Source organism: Zeugodacus cucurbitae, chromosome 4, assembly GCF_028554725.1.
Source record: "Zeugodacus cucurbitae isolate PBARC_wt_2022May chromosome 4, idZeuCucr1.2, whole genome shotgun sequence".
NCBI lineage: Eukaryota > Metazoa > Arthropoda > Insecta > Diptera > Tephritidae > Zeugodacus > Zeugodacus cucurbitae.
Genome location: NC_071669.1, coordinates 45,075,590 through 45,097,664, shown reverse-complemented (window position 1 = coordinate 45,097,664; position 22,075 = coordinate 45,075,590). Strand labels below are relative to the sequence as shown.

Genomic DNA, 22,075 nt, shown 5'->3' with positions numbered 1-22,075 from the left:
AAATAATAGTGATAGATGTGGTGGGGTATCCATAATTTTTTCGGATACTGTATATAACCCTATATATATCTTGTTTAGTTTTATGACTTAGAAACAACAGTTATGTGAACAAAACTATAATATTCTCTTAGCAACTTAGTTGCGAGAGTATAAAAATATATACTATAATAAATATGGCAACCATTTTGCGCTAAATTTGAGTTTTTGTTCAAAACAAAATTCAATTTGATTATATGAAATTTTGAAGAACATTAAAAATTATTTTGAAAAAATGCTATCATTAAAAAATAGGTGACAATACTAAAAATCATGTATTTCATATTTTAATTAATTATAAGAATGAAAAAAGAAGGAATAAATAGTAGCCGAAACCTTCTTCATATCTCATCAGGAGTTAACACTGTTATTGTATGCATAAACATTGGTGCATATTACTCATATTTCAAGGCTAACGAAACGCTTTCACAAGGTGAACAACTTTCTCACCAAACTAGTTTGTCTGGCGCTCTTTTCAGCCAAATTGGATGCATAAAAACAACAAATTTAAGACAGATATACTATTGCATTTGACGCGCGAAATGGGTTAATGAAACCAGTGATACTTCTCTTTCCTGCAGGTGAATGTTCCCATTTAAAAAGTTGGCGCATTCCTTTGTCTTTGGTGCTGGCTGTCAGCTGCGATGACGTTTGCACGCATAATAATGAAGCGCTCCCATACAAAAAATAAACAAAAACAGCATTTCATTATTGATAAAACTGTGTTGGACTTTCGCATCAATTCAAACTGCATGTAATTAGTCGGAGAGTGGTCGAATAATTTATATTTTGGTTCACAAATTGTAGTTAACTGCCTGAAATTTGCTTTCTTGCTCGCATTTTATTTAAATTACCGAATCAGGTTTGTGTCTTAAGTCTTTTGTATGGCAAGTGCACACGTCAATCAAAGACGTACATATTAATTAAATTGTGAAATATGGTTGTGCGCAAATGTGCACCGCTAAAAAGTCTTGACGTAAAAATTCGTTGCATCCTGAAATATGTTCGGAGAAAAAAAACGGTAAATATTATTAAGAATTAAATTGAGTAATATAAAATATTAATATTCTTTTTTTGCGTCTTCAACAAAATAAACACATTTATTTTACGTAAATTTAAGCAGTATTAATTACTTATTTAGACAATCTATTTAAACATAATTGAATAATTAAATGTGGTAGCCATTTAATATTACCAGTTTTTTTTGTATTTTTTATATTTGTTTTTGTTTTGATTTCATTTATTTGATATCCAATTCCATTTGTTCTATTAAAGCAAGAAAAATAATACAATTAATTTTACACCAACGCAAGTAAAAGTACTTATTTGTAGAGGGTTGTAAAAATTTGTCAGCTTAGGCATCGAAAAGAGCTAAATAATTTATTAGTTAATACAGGGTGCGGAATTTTTTACAACGGTACATAAGCTTTCACACTTGCTCTAATAAATATATACCCGTAGAGTTATTTAAACTATCAAGATCGTAAAATGTGGACTTGCAGAAGTCACTCTTCTTCGTTATTGTAATAATTATTAGGGATATTATTAGTTGAGAAATGGGGTAATGGGTAGAAATTGCAAGTGCTGGCGTATGCGGAGGATATCAATATCATTGGCCTTAACGACCGCGCTGTTCTGTTTTCTCTAGGTATGACATAGAAGCGTTAGTGAATGAGGGCAAGACCAAATATCTTCTGTCATCAAAGAAATAGTCAGCGCATTCGCGTCTAGGCTCCCACGTCACCGTTGACAGTCCTAACTTTGAAGTCGTAAATAATTCCGTTTAGTATCTTGGAACCAGCATTAACAGCACCAGCAATGTCAGCCTCGAAAACCAACGCAGAATCACTCTTGCCAACAGGTGCTACTTTGGACTGAGTAGGCAATTGAAAAGTAAAGTCCACTCTCGACGAACCAAAATCGAACTCTACAAGTCGCTCATTATTCCCGTCCTGATGGCTGACGGTGGACGATGACAACATCCGATGAGACGATTCTTGGGGTTTTCGAGAGAAAGGTTTCGCGGAATGTTTATGGTCCTCTGAACATTGGCAACGGCGAATACCGCAGACTATGGAAGGAAGCTGTACGATTTATACGACGACATTGACATACTTCAGCGAATAAAAATACAGCGGCTACGTTTGCTAGGCCATGTTGTCCGAATGGATGAACACACTCCAGCTCTGAGAGTATATTATGATATCATGCAGTACCCGCCGGCAGGAGAGGAAAAGGAAGACCTCCACTTGCTCTAAGCGTACTGTCGATATATGAGGACGAGGATGAGGAGGGTTTAGATTCATCTTGAGGATTGTTTTGTATCCCAATGACCTAGTTTGCAACAGCTTAAGTCTGATACACGCGATCATCGGCTTTGTAAAATAATTTTGAACATATGTACTTATAAAGTAAGTCAATGATTCCGAAGAACATGCCTTAAGCATCTGTTACTAAAAGAAATTTCAAAAAAATATTTTTGAACGATTTCTATTCATACAAATTTAATTCTTTTTAACGATGATAACCCATGAAACACATAAGGTTTATACTTACAGTATCCTTACTTCCCAAGTCTAAGACATTACCTAAGAAACCATTGCATTGATTACCTAAAAAATCATTGCTTAGGATAGTGGTAATTTCGCCGTAAACCAGAGTACACTAACACGGAGTAGTATCTATTAACAACTTCCTTGTTAAATGAGTCACATATGACGCATGTCATCTTATTGAAATAAGTCAAACGTGACTCATTTGTAGATACATATGTATGTATATCCATTTGTAGTATTTTTTGGAAAATATTGTCACATCTTCAAATTTTTTGAGTGGGTCTTTATTTTATTTGAGAAATTTTAAAGTTGGTTTATGATCTACACGAATATATGTACATAAGAGCCATAGAGTGCCACTTTATGGGTTTTAAGCCCACCACCACTCTCCCGTTTAGGCTTTGTAAATGGAAATATTTTTTATTTGTATTTTTCTAAATTATTTCACCATAGACTAAAAAACGTCATATTCATTTAAGGATCATAAAAATGTTTATTTGTTTGCGACATCATTCCTGAATATACGTTTTTTAGCGAAAATGTTGGTGGTTCATAAAAATAACAAGTGTCAAAGTCCATACCAACAAAGGAATTTATTAATTAAAATTCTAATTTTTACTGATGACTTCAACGCAATTATTGGTGATGTCGATTTCACATTCTGTGCGCTAACAAGTTCGATTTATGGACTGACAGAAACAGACTTGACATTTTTATGTTAGAACAGTTAATTAGATATGTCTACTTTCAATCAGAAATGCCCACATTCATTACTTGCCGCCGATGGCACGTTGGTGTTTCGCTGTTCATCAGAGTCAGTGGATTCCATTTATGATGAATGTTTATGTACTGCGAAAACGAGTTCAATTTTATTTGTTACTTATTTAATTTCAAGTTAATTATGGCCGATGGTAGCATCAGTGCAGCACAAAGGGTATTACAGTTTTGTGCTAGCTCTTGTTATTTAAATAATGTCTTGTCTGTATGTAGATTGCTTTCAGCAACGAAGAGTCGGATACGAAAGACTGAGGAATACGTTGTTTGTTTTTAAAGAAATAAAATGTGATAGGAGACGATCTCTCTCTTTTGGTAAAAAACCGAACGTAAAATATTGAATCGGTCCAGGATTTACCCAATCTCTCATATACTATATATAATGATTTTCATTATTGGGAGCAGGTTCTTGAGTATACCTTGTTATCCTTTCGCAACAAAAGTTGCTAAGAGAGTTTTGTTAACATAACGGTTGTTTGTAAGTCATAAAACTATACGAGTAAAGTAGGTATAGGGTTATATACATATATCAAAATTATCAGGATGACGAGACGAGTTAAAATCCGGATGTCTGTCTGTCCGTCGACAGATAAAACTTGGTACACATGTTCCTTGGGACCGTGAGAGGGTTGCTATTGAAAATGGGCAAAATCGGACCACTGCCACGCCCACAAAATGACGAACACCGAAAACACATAAAGTGTCATAACTAAGCCAAAAATATAGTAAATTTTGGAGCAAAGGATCGCACTAGGAAGGGGCATATTTGGATGACTTTTTTTGTATATATATTGCAAACCAATAAAGCTATGTAAACCAAACTATCTTCTAACGAAAAACATCACTAAATTTTACAGAAGAAAAGGCAGAAGGAAGCTGAACTTAGAAAAACTCAAAACTCAAAAAAATTGAAAATGGGCGTAGTGTGGCCCACTTAAACCATATCACAGGAACTACTCGATCGATTTCAATGAAATTCGGCACATAATACTTTCTTGACACCCTGATGACACGGATGGAATATTGGGGAAATCGGTTCACAACCACGACTACATTCCATATAACTCAATTTTGAATTTCATCTGATTCCTTCACTTTATAATATATATATCATAAGGAACCGATGAAGATAACGGAATACAACTTTATACAAATACTGTATATCATCTGTAGCTTCACTTGTGGAAAAATTGTTAAAATCGGACTTTAACTTTTCAAAGCCCCGGATATCGAACATGACGAACTCAGTGGCTTATGGTAATTTCTCACCGAAAATACCGGTAAATCTCTCAGATATCTTAATCTTTCTTCTAATAGAGTGTCTCTGTACCAAAAATGGTTAAAATCGGGTCATAGCTTCTCCTCCCATATACCTAATTACAAGTTTTTCAAAAATCCGATGGGCTCAATAAATCGGTTAATATGTGAAATATCTTAGTCAAATAAAGTGAGCATATAATATTGGATACAATGTACCTTGGTGGTGGAAATTAGTGAAATCAGTTCAGGAATTACCGCAGCCTTTAGGTACTATATATAATGATTTTCGTTATTCTATTGGACTTTATGCCGAATATATGGGTCAATTTGTGTGTAATGCTAATAAAACTATATTAATAAATTGCGAGAGTATGGAATGTTCGGTTGCACCTGAACTTAGCCTTTCCTTGGTTGTTTTATTTGTGATATTTGCGATTGCGTTGATTGAAAATTAAACAATTTAATTGGATACTCGCTGATATGATTTGAAAAAAATCCAGAAACAAATTAGAACATTTTAAGATGTACTGACATGTAAAAGTATTTGTGTGTTTCTATGAGTTAAAGTGTCAATCAACTTGTTGGGCTTTGAAATGGCCTTGGCTAAGTCAACAAACATTTTACCAAATTTCGTTAGTTGCTAATTAAATGTGATGATGCCAAAAAGGTAAGATATAAATAAGTCCGAGTTTTTATACCACGGCAATAAATTTAGAAAACCGCAAAAACAAAAGACAATTGTTAAAAAAAGTAAAAAATTGGCGCCATCGCTTGTTGAGATTCCTGTGCAAATTAAAGGAAATTACTAAATTTATAAACTTTACAAGAGCTAAATTGTTCAAGTTGTGGCACTCGAAAAACATATAAATAAAAGTTTTAGAATAAAAAATTTAAGAATTTTTCACAAGTCGTTTGCTGACGTCTCTGCAAGCAATAAATTTATATGATATGATTTTTATGGTTTTTAGCACAATGTGTGTGAGTGTGTATATATGTATGTATATAATTTATTTATCAATTTAATTTATCAATTCACACCTCAACCGCCACTAACAACTCACTGCAAGTCCTGGACTCAGGCATGCGGAAAAGTAATTCACAAGTTGGTGCCAAAATTTAGCAAGCAAAAGTTCACGTCAGACCACATTTTGTCACTCGACAGCTATTCGCCAGAATTTCCAGTGAATTTTGATGAATTTCTGCTGAAATCGTTGACAATTCATAGTCTAAAAATATCGATTGATTTCGCTTTTTTCTGACTATCTTTAATGAATTAATGAACGCCAACTAAATGAGGTGGCATATTTTTGAAGAAGACACATACACATGTACATATGTAAATAGCTCCAGCTAAAATCACGCAATAGTAATAAAAACAGAAAACGATGAACAGATCACACAACAACAACAAAGTGACGGTAAAATAGTCGCAAGCCGTTAAAAATGGCATGACAATACCACTGGGGAATCCGCTAGCAGTAAATATCAACAAATTTAATAACTGGAATAACAGAGAGATCAAAGGTGAACGAAAAGATTTCGAGAGAGAGAGAGAGCGTGAAAGTAGTGAGATATTTGTAGTTAAGAGCTCGCACAGTTTAGGAGATTTGCAAAACATCATTTTTTGATCCCTTCATATAATCACTTACACATACATATGTAACGGAAATATGCTGGCAATCATTTAAAAAAATTATGCCGCCAAAGCATGAGTTGTTAAAACCATTCAAGTTTAAAGTGTTGCGCCAAAACTGCTGAATCACCGTGGAATAAAACTCAAGTGTGGGCAGACAAAATATGTGCCGTTGGTTTATACTAAAACGAAGATTTATGTGTTCTCAAATTACTTAAGTAATGCAAAAAAGCCTTAGGCAACTATTGAATGAAAATGTTGTAAGTGGGTTCTCAATAAGAACGAACGAATAAAAATGAAAATCTTAGAATTCTTAGTTATTTGAAAGAAGAACACTGAATCTGAAATCTATTTGGTATTATGTGAGACGATAGAAACAAGGGGCAATGTCCTCACTAGAAATAATAAAAATATATTAATTCCTTCACCCTTTGAACCACTCTTATGTCATATAATGAGTATTTCAATAAGAGCGCTACAAAAACGGTTTGAAATATCAATGCAATTATTTATTCCTGTGAAAGTACATTCGATACCATTATGCCACCAAGGCACGCTTGTAGAAGTCCAGACGCTGAACCTAATTTTCGACGGTTTTCAAGCATAAATCGGCCGATACTGCTGCAATTTCACGTTCGTTATTCGTACGAAGTTCATTAATTAATCGTCACTGACTTGTTGGCATTGCCATAGATTTAACGTAGCACCACAGGAAATAGTCTAACGGCGTCAAATCGCACGATCGAGGCAGCCAATTGACTGGCCCATTTTCGCGAGATAACAGGTTCACCAAACTTGGTTTTTAATAAATCGATTGTGACATTCGCTGTGTGGCTTGTGGCGCCGTCCTGTTGGAACTACATATCATCCCCAAAAATATTCGGTTATCATTCCCATTCACAGTAACGTGCCGGTCTTGATCATCACGGAAGAAGTACGGCCCAATGACGGTCGTTTCATTTTCAAGTTGTTGCTCAGCCCACGAACATACGACGATTCTGGTGGTCAAGCGGCTTCAGTTCTTGATTTTGTAAGAATGTAGGCCAAGATTTTTTCGCAAAATTCGCCACAACGACGACACAGAGATGACCAACTCTTGTGAACGACGTGTGATAGACTGATTTGGGTGTTCCTCAATTGATGCGCTAGCGGCAGCAATATTCTCGACACTACGGTCACTTCTTTGTCTCACTGGCACGGGAACATTTGGTACTGTGCCTGTGGATTCAAATTTGTCCACTAGACCCTCAAATGTTGATCTGATAGGACGATTATTGCGACCATAAATTGGACGTAGTGGCTACTGACTCCGAATGTCGGTAGTAAATTTTAATAATTTCGACTTCCATGATGAAATGGCAAACCTTACTAAAGAGAAATGTCGAAAGTCCCTATAGTTCTACTTTTGTATCTCACCTTTTGAAAGGACCTTTATATATTTTATCTATATATTGGAATAAGTTTCATATCCCCCTCATTACTTTTTAATATTGGATTTACCTCCAAATAAATGGTCAAACACATTTCATCTCGAGGTCGAGGCCTATCCAGTCATTGTGGTAGCTTTAGAGCAAATCTTAACCTTAACATACACACCCACAGTTATCGTTAAACGATCTTAACAATAATGTAATTCAATTTTTTAAACGAACTAGAAATAATAAAAAAATAATATAAATTTAGAAACAATATTTTTACGAAACAAAACACTGTGCTTCCCAACTAAAGTGCGAAGTGACCACTTATGATGACGATGAGCGACACTCTCCACTACAGCAAGAGAACCGCGTGAAGAAAACATCGTTCTCTAAATCTTATCGGACGTCGTTGAGAGTATAAACCGTTGATGTTACGTTGCAGATTGATTTTCGGTGAATGGTAAATATTTGTGTTGATGCTGATAAACTGGTCTGGCGCGTCGCGTCGTTCCAATTAATTAACAATTTGTCAAGCGTATAAAAACTGTATTAAGACTTTGAAACATCTTCGCAACGCCCGAACCGCCGCCAACTGATTAATCCCGCATTCACAGCGGCTCCAGCCAGACGCGTCGCGACCTGTTTCGCGCACTAACACCCCGTTGTCCCACTTTGGTGTTGGTGTTTTTTCCTAATTTATAGCTGAGAAAATTCAAAGTAGCCACCGGAATTTTGTTATGAACAGCGTTGGACTTGCGATAAGCCTCTAATACCCTAAAGTTCTGTTCATTGACGTCACACATTTTTTGTTGTTCTCATATTGTAATAAACAAATGCGAAATTCTTTGTGTCGCCAGTCACAGGTTTTTTGCGCGTCGCACAAATCCATTTGGGCACTAACCGCAATATGGTTGTTGTAGTGCTATCGGTTTAGTTCCTTGGAATTCTGTTTTCGAGTTTGTTTAGCGGATGTCAAATTTTGTTTTTTGTTTATATTTTTGCTGTGTTGATAGGTTCGCATATTTTCCACAGGTTCTGCGCTCTAGGCTGTGAATAATTTTGATTTTAAGGAAATATTGTGGCGGCGCCAAATAAATCGTAAAATTATGTAATTTACCGAAACTATTTTGTTTGCTAGTTGGAAGCGATTTTTCGTTGTATCAGTGTTTGATTTGCTTTTGTTTACCTTCGTGGCTTATCGGAGAGACTAGTTATTAAATTAATTTTTAACATTAGGACGGTAAATCGATTTTAATAGAGGTACAGTCGTTCCGAAATATTTTCATGATAAGTTCTCGAGGTAAGGAAAAATTTTGTACTTCATAATCAATGCTAAGTGATACAACGCTCATTTTGGAAGATCCTATCTCAAGACTGGTGGATGGGGTCGTGTGTAGAAGTTCACTCAAGTGAGGAAAATGTTTGACTGTCAATCAATTAGGACCAAGAATGATTCTTTTGTATGTGGCTCAAGCAGTTCACGAATTATGGTTTTAGTCCAAGTGTCCTCTGGGTAACCAACAGACATCCGTTTGGAGGCGAGGTAAAGTGAGAAGGCGAAGCTCGCTTCTGCGGTTGTTGGTTGGGTTTGGGACCTACCCCATAAAAAACCTCCACAATGAAAAATCAAACAGAGGTTGAGAAACCTACTTCAAACACGATTTGAGGGCATGCACTTTGAATGTCCGGAGCCTTAATTGGGAAGGTGCCTCTACCCAATTGGTTGATGTCTTCATATGACTAAAGGTTGACATCACCGCCAGCCAAGAAGTGCGATGGATGGAAGAAGGTGGGTCCTTGTGGCATCTACTACATCGGCCATATAAAGGAGCGCACATTTGGTCTTGGATTTGTGCTGAGAGAGAGGCTCCGTCGCCGAGTCTTGGCATTCATCACGGTGGATAAACGTCTAGAACGTCAGAAACGCCGCAACAGAAAAGAAGGACGATGTATTCAAAGATGCCTTCTATGAGCGCCTAGAACACACCTTTGAGCGCTGCCCCTACCACGATGTCGAAATCTTAATTGTCGAGATTTTAACGTTAGGGTGTGTAAAGAAGGTGTCTTTATGGTTAAGCTTTATTTGGTACTTCGGAAATCCCAAATTTTTATGAGTTATATTGTAGTTCAGCTTATTATTAATGTGCAAGCAGAACCAAATAAATTATATGTATGAATTAGAATTAGTCAGGCATTCACTTTTTATTCCACATGAAATTGATAATAATGTGATTCAAGAATGTTTCAAATACTCGTATTGGAAACAGCACCTACTTTTAAATGAACTTGTCGAAAAAAACACGCAAATAAAACAATAAAAAATGGGAAAATACCACAGAGAAATGAAGTAAATAAAAACGCGATACGATCGTCGCAACAACGCTGCCGTCAAACTTGTTCGCTTTCGCCGACGCTCAAACAACAACTCGTTGGATGCTAAGGCTCGCGCTGAGTTTGGGGATAGGTCTGCTCACCGCCGAGCAGTGAGCGTTGTGAGCGACAATACTTCGTGTGATCGTTTGTATCTGAGAAGTTAATTCGCAACAGCCAAAATAACAAAGTCAAAAACAAAAGCAAAAACACAAACAATAATAACACACACAAAAAAATGTGGACAAACGAAAAATGGCGCAACAAAAAACGACCGGCAAATTTAGCGGATCTCAGTGAGTTTCGAAATAAAATTTCACGTCTCAGTTAGAATGAGCTTAGATTTAAGCGAGAGTTTGAGGCGAGAAGACCTTGCAAAATATTCACACAAAACGGACAAATATTGACAACAACACAAGTGAAAGCCGTAGAAGAAAATCAAAAAACAGTTTTAAACAAAATTATAAATTATCATAAAGTTTTTGAGTTCGACAAGAAAGAAAGAAAGCAAACAAGTGCTGAATAAAGTAGTGCGTGTTAGTGCAAGAAGACTTATTGCAAAATTTGCAAAGTGCAAAGTAATTGACAAAATAAAAGCAAAATGAGTTTGCACAGAACATTATTGGCCGTGCTGCTCAGTTGTGCCACAATGGACACACTGCTGGGGCCACAGCCTGTACATAGCTTTGCCATAGGCCAATCAAAATACGGACGCATCGAAAAATTCCCCTACCAAGTGATGTTGATCGGCAAACAGTTGTGGCGCAAGCGTATACTCTGCGGCGGCACGCTGCTCGATCAGCGTTGGATACTCACCGCTGGCCACTGCACCATGGGCGTCACACACTTCGACGCCTACCTGGGCGCGCTCACCATCGACGATGCCGCCGAAACAGGACGTCTGGTATTGCGCTCGAATAAATTCATCGTACACGAACGTTTCAATCCCAACACGGCGGCCAATGATATAGCGCTCGTCAAACTACCCATGGATGTGGCCTACACACCGCGCATACAACCCGCAACGCTGCCCTATCTCAAGCGCAACGACGCACTGACCGGCGCCAAAGTCGTCGCCACCGGTTGGGGTGCTAACAACGAGATGTCCAATTACAACCCCATGCAATACACCGAACTGCGTGTGATCTCCAATCAAGAGTGCGCCAACGAATTCGATGTGGTCACCGATGGTGTGCTCTGTGCGAAAGGTTTGCGCGACGAAACTGTCTGCTCCGGCGACTCGGGCGGTCCGTTAGTGCTGAAGAACACACAAACTGTCGTGGGTATCACGAGTTTCGGACCTGCCGATGGTTGTGAGACCAATATACCCGGTGGTTTTACGCGTGTCACACACTACCTCGATTGGATCGAAGTGAAAACGGGACGTTTGGGTCAACAGGCGCAACAACAAAAACCACAAGTGCAGCGGCTGCAGCAAGTGTCGCAGCGCGCGCAAACGCTCATGCGCAAAGCGGTGAAACTCAACGATAATGTGGTGTAATTTAGTGCGCGCGGGTGGGGTTTCAAGAAATTGCATTGGGGAGAATTTGGAAAAATTCGTCTTTTGACTGACTGAAAACAAAGCTTTAATTTTTGATTTTTAACTCGTATTTATTATTAACTTTAAAGAAATGTGTAAATACTTAAGTTAGAAAATGGTGAACATTTGCAGAAGAAGAGTGTGTATGAAAATGGCGATGCCTTGCGCTCGGGCGCCCACATGTGAGTCACTCGTGAAAGCGTCGTGACGCTAAGCGCAGTGCCGTTAGCAGCCATGAGTGTTTGTGTGTGTGTACTTCAAATTCAAATGGGACTCGTTCGTCGCGCTCTTTGAAGTGTCCAGTTCTTGGCGCGCGTCATTAAAAATGCTCGCAATTAAACGATTTTAAGTAAAATGTTTTTAGAAATGGCAAACACGCACACATACAGGCAAGCGTTTAAGTAATATTGTAGTACGATACGATGGAAGAATGTGATATTTGTGAATAGTGGTTAATAAAAAAAAATTGTGTGTGCGCTTGTGTTTGTGTATGTGTACGTGACTTCATTAAATTTAGTTAATGCATTGTTTCACTTAAATTTAAAATTATTAAAAATACACACACACAGGCACACATATGTACTAAGTAGTATTTAGTATTAAGTATGATATTTAATGTATTATTTATTTTAATTAATTGCACGAAAGGAATTACGTGTTTGCGCATAACGCTGTTTCTTGGTTTGCTGCTTTTCAGTATATAAACTCACACACACACACACACACGTGCAAATTATATTATTTATTTGTGTTGTGCTTTTTTATCAACGCAAACTAAATGAAATTTAATGAGTTAAAAGCCACAAACAAGTTATACGGTTATCAGCAAACAATTAATATTCATATTTACATATTCTAACGTGGAAACACCTATACTATATATATATGTATAAGAACAAAGACAAAAACAAAAACAAAAAAAAAATAAAGCAAAGCTGCGAAAAAATAATAAATAAATTCAAACAATATTTAAAACAAATTTATTTCGGGTTTTTCATTCCGCGACTAGTTACACGTGCAATTGGCAGTTTATTGGGCGGGTCGATCGGGTATTTTACATACAGTTATAAATTTATATACAATGTAGCGGTTCTGGTTCCAGGTGATTTGATTTGATTGCTGCGCGTATGAAGGCTTTAAACGACTCGGAGACGAACTCGTAAGGTCAAATGAATCACACAGTTAGTAAAGGTAACGGAAGAACTGGTGCGTTCAGTGACATTTTGATAAATTTTCAGAGAAAAAAATAAAAAAGAGCAATAAATATGAAGCGTGTGTTATTCGAGCGGTTATTGAACTGAATTTTTTAATATTATATTATGCTATTTAAATATTTAAAAAATTAACAAAAATAAAAAGAGGCTGTGCGTAAAATAAAGGTTATTTGAATATTAATTTATTAAAAATATTAAAAAAATATAATAAAATAAATAAAAAAAAATTGTTATAAAAATAAAATAAAATAAATAAAAAAAATTTGTAATAAAAAATTATTAAAAAAAATATTCAATTCAAACTCATTAAACATAAACTGATAAAATAAAAAAATATTAATATTTGAAAATTATTTTTGATGTTCACGAAAAATTATTTTAAAAACAAAATAAAATAATTAAGTAAAAATTTTTAGAATTAAAAAAAATTTTAATACGTTGATAAATTCGAAAGAACAAAATATCTCCAAAGCGTAAAAATAACATGATTTTATTATTTTAATTTTTTTTAATTTTAACAACTTTTATTTTCTAAAAAATTCAGGAAAGTTTTATAAAAAAAATAGCAATTTTTCTTTAATCTTTGATTTAAAAAAATATAGGTTTTTGAAAATCCAATGAATCCAAAAAATTTATAATATTTTTTCATTTAAGAAATCAATAAAGAAAATCATGACAACAAAGTAAATAAAACCTATAAAAATAAACATAATTATTATTAATTAAATATGAAAAATATATAAATAAAGCAAAAATAGTTAAAAAATCACGAATAAACTAAAAATCCAGAAACAATGAAAATTTTACACAAATTAATGTAAATCACTCAAAACTCATACTCATAAAAACCACAAAAAAGTTTAAAATAGGTCAAGGTCATTTCAAGGAATCGAAATTTCAAGTTCCTCAACTCTGCATAAATTAGTCAAGGTCGTTTGGTAATCTGTAAGATAAAAACAAAAATTTCACTCAAATTCAATGAGTGAAAGAGAGCACGGAATTGAGCTTTTGAGCACATATCTAAAATTGGTATCACGTTTGTAGGTCAAGGTTTTCACAGAAATACACAGATTTTGCGGATATTTTTCACTGAGAGCGCTTTTTGAGTGTACAGATTGGTTCAAATGACACATTTTTGTTTAAAACTTATAGTACAAATCCGTTAAATTTTTGAAATATTAGTTGGCAAAAAAATCATACAGAGCTAAAATGAGCTTTTTTGACATTTTTCTTTAGAAGAGTACAGCATTAACATTAGCGTCTGGGAAATATAAATTGTTTCTTCTACAGAACAATTAACTAAAAGTCTATTTGAATAGGATGCCAAACAGCTTGTGGCATCATTTAACATTTTTCAAAATTTTTAGTCAAAAATATTTTAATAATTATCTAAAATATATTCATTTGAACCACCCTGTGAAGAAGCCACACAATGTCCCACAGTTAATTAATAAACCTAAACAATTATAAATAAACTTTTAAACCTTATAAATAAAGTAAAATTACAAAACATCTTTTAAAAATAAGTTTTTCTCATTTCATGGCTTATAATTTATTTCATATATTTTAAAACTGACGCAAAGAAATCCTTCTTGCCTTCGCCAAAAAAAAAAAATGTTCACACAATTCAATGTAAATAAGCTTTTTATACAGTTTCATTCAAATTTGTGATTTGCGTAATACCTCAACACAGTTGGCGCTTTAGAAAATTTATTTAAATTTTTTTCGGAATGTAGTTCCGCGAGTGTTCAACATTTACATGCGTAAGAGTGATGACGTGCCTTGAAGATTTGACGCCTTTTCCCGCGATTGAAGGAATACAAGTTAAAGAATATATAATGATTTCATTTGTTAAATCAAGTAGCGTGACGTTAGATTAAAACTGGAGATTACCGTCTTCCAAGAGATTGGTAGCTCAACTTGAGAACTCTTCCCATTGAAAATACTTTATGTTGGAGAAGTAAATAATAATGTGTACAGTATTCTATATACATACCTAAGTTGATCAGTAGGAGAGAAAATATCTGTTTTTATTCCAATGTTTATTTATATTTTAGAGAATATCAGACTTTCTTCCTATTGACAGCCGCAGCGCGAGCATCGGCGATTCGAAAACCGATCGTGTCAGTTGGCACGTAGCCTTCATGAACTAAAAGAGTTAAGTTGTTAGTAGATTGTTACAAAAAAAGAAAACGATGGTAGTGTTAAATCCATTTATCTTGTGGTAACAAGACCTCACCACCCACTGAGAGTTAGAGGTACAGGTCGCAGAAGGCGATCACAATAAAAATAAACATGTAATAATAAATTCAGTTACAAGATGTTGTGGTTTTCTAAAACTATTATAGATGTATATACATAAATTTTATTTATAAGTTTTCTTTGCTACCCAAGAGTCTAACCTTTCGGCAGAGCAGATTTCAAAAGTAATATGTTGGAAAAAATGTACATCAAAAATATAAATTCGATAGTTTGTCTTTCAAAACGATATTATCCGTAACATTGGTTGTGTCCGTGATTCATTTTCACATGAGAAGAGTTATTATATCGATGTCCAATGATGAAGCAGAATTCAGTACTCTCGATAAACTAAAACTTCGTTATAGCAAGGAATGATTGATTTCGGACTCAGTTATCAAGGAATTATAGATTACATTGTCTTCCAAAAGTTCATAAAATTTCAACAAGGACAATCGTTTGGAAATTCAAATCAAATTTGTATATGTCAAAGAAAGAAATCTTTCCTCTTCATAAATTTTAACTGATCTTCCAAACTGAATTGGTTTTGAGTTTGGGTCTCAATATGGCGAATTGCTCTACAGCTGAGTTGTTATGACTGACAGCTGTAGCACAAAAGCCAATATGTGAGTGTATTATTGATATGTTTATGGATAGTATTTCTTTGTTCACAAATGTTTCTGTGCAATATTTCTTAAGAGGGAAGCGAGACGCATTTGCAGACAAAAAAGAAAGAGGCCGAAATGCGTGAGTATGAAGAGCTGGCCGCCAGGGGTAATGCTCGAAAATTCTATGAAAAGGTCCGGCGACTAACTGAAGGTTTCAAGACCGGAGCACACTCCTAGGACACCCAGAGGTGATCTAGTTATTGATGACCTGCGTTTGTTGGGGGAACACTTCTCCAGCCTGATGAATGGCAGTGAAAGTACAACACTACGAGATGGCGAACCCGATACCACAATCGACGACGATGGAACAGATGTTCCATTGCCCGACTGTGAAGAAATTAGAATAGCAATTACCCGCTTGAAGAACAACAAAGCGCGGGGGCCCGTGGGCGGCGGCCGGCCAAGCTATTCAAATACGGCGGCGTAGAACTGATAAGGTGCAAGCATCATCTTCTTTGTAGAATATGGTCGGAAGAAAGTATGCCTAACGATTGGAATCTCAGTGTGCTCTGCCCAATCCATAAAAAAGGAGAGCCCACAATCGGCGCTAATTACCGTGGGATAAGCCTCCTCAACATTGCATACAAGGTCCTGTCGAGCGTATTATGTGAAAGACTAAAGCCCACCGTCAACGAACTGATTGGACCTTATCAGTGTGGCTTTAGAGAAGGTACAATTTTCTATAAGAGTGTACAGCTGCTGGCGTACGCCGATGATATCGATATCATTGGAAACAACACCCGCACCGTTAGTTCTGCTCTTTCCAGACTGGATAAGGAAGCGAAGCGTATGGGTCTGGTGGTGAACGAGGACAAGAAGAAATATCTCCTGTCATTAAACAAACAGTCAGCGCATTCGCGTCTTGGCTTCCACGTCACTGTTGACAGTCATAACTTTGAAGTGGTAGATAATTTCGTATACCTAGGCACCAGCATCAACATCGATAATAATATCAGCCTTGAAATCCAATGCAGAATCACTCTTGCCAACAGGTGCTTCTATGGACTGAGTAAGCAATTGAAAAGTAAAGTCCTCTCTCGACGAATAAAAACTGAACTCTACAACTCCCTCCCGTCCTACTTTATGGTGCAGAAGCGTGGACGATGTCAACATCCGATGAGACGGCACTAGGAGTTTTCGAGAGAAAGGTATTGCGGAAGATTTATGGTCCATTGGCAACGGTGAATACCGCAGAAGATGGAATGATGAGCTGTACGATTTATACGACAACATTGGCATATTTCAGCGAATAAAAAGACAGCGACTAGGTCATGTTGTTCGAATGATGCACGAAAGTGCTCCAGCTCTGAAAGTGTTTGATGCAGTACCCGCTGGTTGAAGCCGAGGAAGAGAGAGGCCTCCACTCCGATGGAAGGACCGGGTGGAAAATGACCTGTCTCCACTTGGTATTTATTACCAATTGGCGCCAAACTATCAAAAGGATAGATGCGTGGCGCGTTGTTGTGGACTCGGCTATACCCGCGTAAGCGGTGTCTACGCCAGTCAAGAAGAAGAAGAATATTTCTTATATTATATATCTATGGAGATTGTTTTCCAAATTGCAAAGATTTTCATTTGAAAACAACGATTTTTCATGCGTGTAACCAGCTGCGATTTTCCCAACAGGGGAGCGCTTTCTAGCGGCATCCATCGAAGGGAGGAGTCTCCGCCATGAGCATTGAGTTATTTGTTCAATTTTATATTTTGAGGCTTTTAATGTATTTTTAATTACAAGCGCTAATAATGTGTTGATGTCTCTAGTCGATTTAATTTTAATTTCCTTTATGCTGAGCATCGATGATGCCATTCTATGAAGAGTAAACGCGCAACTCACAGCCGAATTGGCAACGCATTTTCTAGTTTTTTTCTATATATTTTGAGTTTATGCTAATTTTCTTTGTTGTGTTTGGATTTCTTGTTTATGTTTATGTTGATTTCACGTTTAATCGCCGGTTTACATTCTAGTTTCAATAGATATGCTGAACCACATTGTTTTGTTTTCCATTCGCGAGTGAGCGGATTAATCATAAGCCATGTGGATTTGGCGAACGCTTTTATTTTAGCACGCGCTTAATCCGAATATTTCAGTTTTAAGCGGCTTCTGCGCTTTTGAGCAATTGCTAAGGTGTTTAATGAATTAAACTAAAGCTGAGTGTTTGTATGTATGTATGAATAATGTGCGTTGTCTTGGAAATTGAAAATTAATTTAATTAAAATTAGTTTTGAAATTCAAATATTGCATAATTTCGCTATTAATATTAACTAGCTTTTCTAACGGTTTGTAAGCTTTTTTTCGAATGTGTGATCTCAAACTCGAATAACTGTAAGCCAAGCATACATTGAAATTTTAGCAGCAATAAAAAAATAAAAAGAAGTTTTTGCGTCAAATTTGCCGCCCGTTCTGTGGCAAAGTGGTACAACCGGAAAACTTGAGTTATTTATGTGCCTTAATAGTTTCTTCAAAGCACTGTTTAATGCTATCATACATACTTTTAACTGACTTATAGCTCATACCTAATGAGTAACTTTTCTTGTTTTAACATCTAAGTTTTGCGTCGTCACATTTTTTATGATTCACTGGATACCAGTATATGTAGACAGAGTTGAGATTTGATTTTAAACTGGAATCCGTGGATGTGCACATAAATTATATCCATATTTCCTAAGTTGACTATATACATAGATGTTCATTTATTGTTGTTCTAGATGAAGAAGCGAGCAGCTCAATATTGAGCTTTAATACTCAATCTAGATATTCTTTGTAACCTCAAACTAGTTATATACCATAGTTGGTGAAATAATCAACATATACTCATATTGTTCGTGGCTGAAGTAGCACCTAGTTTCCTCCTTTCACAGGCTATATTGTGCCTTGTGTCGTATGAACGGAAGTTTTTGCATAGCACCACAATCGAAATTTTGTTTAAATACCATTTGATCTAGAGGGATATAGTGAAAAACATGTCGATTCATATCGACTATGGAAATAATGAGAAATCACATAGTTTCACCTTAGTATCGTAAAAGTGGATTTATCATTGGTGTAAAAACCGAAAAATACTAGAGCAAAAGCTTATTCCACTAAGGAACCAGGGACTTCCATCCTACTAGGGAGCCGAAACCGAACTGTCTGCCGTACTGGCAGTGTGAAACTAGTACTTATAGGCAGTAGACTCACCCACAAGCCTTCACATTCAGCGATGAAGCATCTGTGAATAAATCATCTTGAAGTCAGTCGACGGACTCTGACTAATACCTGCTCGGTTCCGAGAACATTTTGACCCAAAGTAGAACGTAAGAAGTCGGCTAAACTACGTGCACTCAAAAAGGTTCACCTTTCCACAATAGTGTATGGCGGTTGGCGAACCATGCAAACTTGCGGGGTTAGAAATTAGCCGCCTCATGCAATTTGTGATAAACTTAAAGTGCTTCAGCGATGTGTAAGGGTTTTCTTTGTGATCTATATTTAGGAGTCTTTTGGCATCACAATGGACTGTCACATTCAGTTGTCAAAGCGAGATCCATAGCGGCACTTGTCGTGAGGGTTAACCTTTGAATCTAACTTAACCTAACCTGAATCGCCGGAAGTTAGTCCACTGGCTCAGATCGAAGTTCCACTGTAAAATAAGTTCAGAATGTTCATATCAAAAATCAGCTTTTATACTTGGAATATGCTTTAGTATTTGTGCTATCCTGCTATTATGAAAACATTAATTAATCCAACTCTATTATTATTTAAATAATTATTTTTACTTCATAGACGGTGGCGATTTTATAACTAAAAACAAAATTAAGTCAAGGATTGCATTATGCAATCTCATTCAATTGTTTATTCTCTTTCTTTGCAATAGTTTTTGCACTCCCCGTCGCTTTAGCTCCAAATTAAAATATCATATAAACACAATAGTTACAATACAATTACTAAATATTAAGTCATAGAGTTAATGAAGTTTTAAGACAGCTAGCTGCTCATACAGTATAAGCTCTAGGGTCAAAGACCACATGGTCAAGTAGACAACTTTCAAGAGCTAATTGGAAAAGGCGAAGTGTTAAGCTGAAATAAATCTCATGTGTATATAGTATATATTTATGTACGTACATGTTCTCTTATAATGTTGCAAAGTATCAAATTTTCCTACCTATCGTACATACAAATTTTACTTCTATGTATTTATATATTATATTTTAATTATAATCCAAGGTGTATATGGTATTCTTTCATCAATCACCATGTTTGTGTCGGCAAAAGCTTTAAAATTAATACTTCTTTATTATACCGTTAATGCTAGTCACAGTAGCTGAACATTGACTAAACATTTTATCACCTTAGCGATATTTAATTAAAATCGATTTTGCTACGCTTGATAAGTAAGCTTAATTTGGAGATTTTAGAATTACTAGGTATATACATACATACATTCATATTAGTAGAAGTTCCGTTATGAATACTTGTATTCTCTGGATGAGGGTAATCTTCGTTAATTTGCGAAAATATATGTAATTTTCTTAAGTGCCATGAAAATAAAGGGTCTTCCGATAGGAGTTGGTAGATAATGCATGTATTTAACCAAGACCTTTAGTAGATAGATTTTAGAAACCTCATAGTAAATATATTTGAAAAAGTTTTTCATTTCTTTGGAAATTATAATCTAATCAAAACATTGGGAAAATTATGAAATATAGATTTTGAGCCGAGGAGTAGGAATTTATTTCCAAAAAATGTATGGTAATGTTCAGTATTGTTTTGTGATCTTCGTAGTTCGAGTCACTCAGCAAAAGTTCTGATACACTGTTTGATAATATCAAAATCAAATTGATTGGCAAATATCTCCCTTCCGCCTTTTTGATTTTTGAATTTCGCGGTTATGTATAAAACGCTATAAAACAACACTATGTATGATTAGTTTGGATAAGGCTGGATACACCAAAAAGCTTGAAGTTTGCAAAAAAACCTTCTGGACCGAATCAACACCTGCGATATGCTGCTGAAACGGATCGAACTCGACCCATTTTTTAAGTGGATGGTGACTGGCACGAAAAATGGATCCCATACGACAATATTAAGCGAAAACTATCTACCATCTACTGCGAACAACTGGACCGCTTGAAACGGACGATCGATCGGAAGCGTCCAGAATTGGACAGCAGGAAGGGTGTAGTGTTCCACCCGGACAACGCCAGACCACACAGTTCGTTCATGACTCGTCAGAAGCTACAGGAGCTCGGATGGGAGGTTTTAACGCATCCACTATATAGCCCGGACATAGCGACAAGTGATTACCCCCTGTTCCTGTCCATGGCGAACGCCCTGGTGGTGTAAAGTTGTAATCAAAAGAGGATTGTGAAAAGTGGCTGACTTAGTTCTTCGCAAATAAGGAGGGGGCTTCTACGAGAAGGTATTATAAAGTTGCCGTCTATATGAAAACAAACTATCGAACGAAACGGTTCATGTTTGAACGAAATCCGATCACTGTAACACTTTTTATAAAGCATTGAATATAGAGCAAAAAAGAGGGAGATATTTGCCAGCCTAATATGTTTCGTAGGATCAGTAACTTGATACATATATTTGCACATACTTACAACTCATTCCACAGACGTAACTTCGCGGTTTAAAGCAAGCAATTAGTTTTATGTATATTCTCATTTATGAAAGCCTTTCATGGAGCAAAAGTGAAATAAACTTTCTGAAATACAAATAAATTTCACAGCAGTAATTTATGTTTCCTTCGTCCAAACGGAAGTCCAGTAAGCGCGTCTAAGCTGACACTGATGAGGCATTCAATTAATGTTCTTTATAAGCGTAGGTGACTGAAATTGTGACCATAATTCACGCCATAAATTTGATCGTACTCTGTATAGTATAATCTTTCTTTACAGTCGCGGAAATTGAAGTAATTAAAAATATAGGGTGTCCCAATATTAAGCTAATTTGAGTATTATAGTTTTGTTCACATAACGGTTGTTTGTAACACCTAAAACTAAACGAGTTCGATATAGGGTTATGTATACCCAAGTGATCAGGGTGAAGAGTGGAGTTCAAATCCGAATGTCTGTCTGTCCGTCCGTCCGTCCGGCTGTGCAAGCTGTAACTTGAGTAAAAACACACTTATTTCTTGGCACCATAGGAACGTTGCTTTCGAAAATGAGCAAAATCGGACCACTGCCACGCCCACAAAATGGGTAAAACCGAAAACACATAAAGTGCCATAACTAAGCCATACATAAAGCTATGGAAATAAAATTTGGTATGAAGGATCGCACTATGAAGGGGCATATTTGGATGTAATTTTTTTGGGGAAGTGGGCGTGACCCCGCCCCCAAATAGGTTTTTTGTACATATCTCGCAAGCCAATAGAGCTATATAAA

General features: G+C 36.0%; 1 protein-coding gene and 1 long non-coding RNA gene across 2 annotated transcripts in view; both read left to right on the top strand.

Annotated features, from left to right (window-relative positions):
* The window catches only part of LOC128921321 (uncharacterized), a 45,998-nt gene that overhangs the window by 22,330 nt on the left and 1,593 nt on the right, over positions 1 to 22,075 (top strand). The window lies entirely within an intron of this gene.
* On the top strand, positions 10,373 to 12,565 carry LOC105221097 (brachyurin). The gene has a single exon (XM_011197784.3). It carries the CDS (start codon positions 10,648 to 10,650, stop codon positions 11,545 to 11,547), a length of 900 nt encoding a protein of 299 aa, XP_011196086.1. The 5' UTR covers positions 10,373 to 10,647; the 3' UTR covers positions 11,548 to 12,565.

Coding starts and splice junctions, on each gene's coding strand:
- LOC105221097 (XM_011197784.3), top strand. CDS start 10,648: ATGAGTTTGCACAGAACATTATTGGCCGTGCTGCTCAGTTGTGCCACA.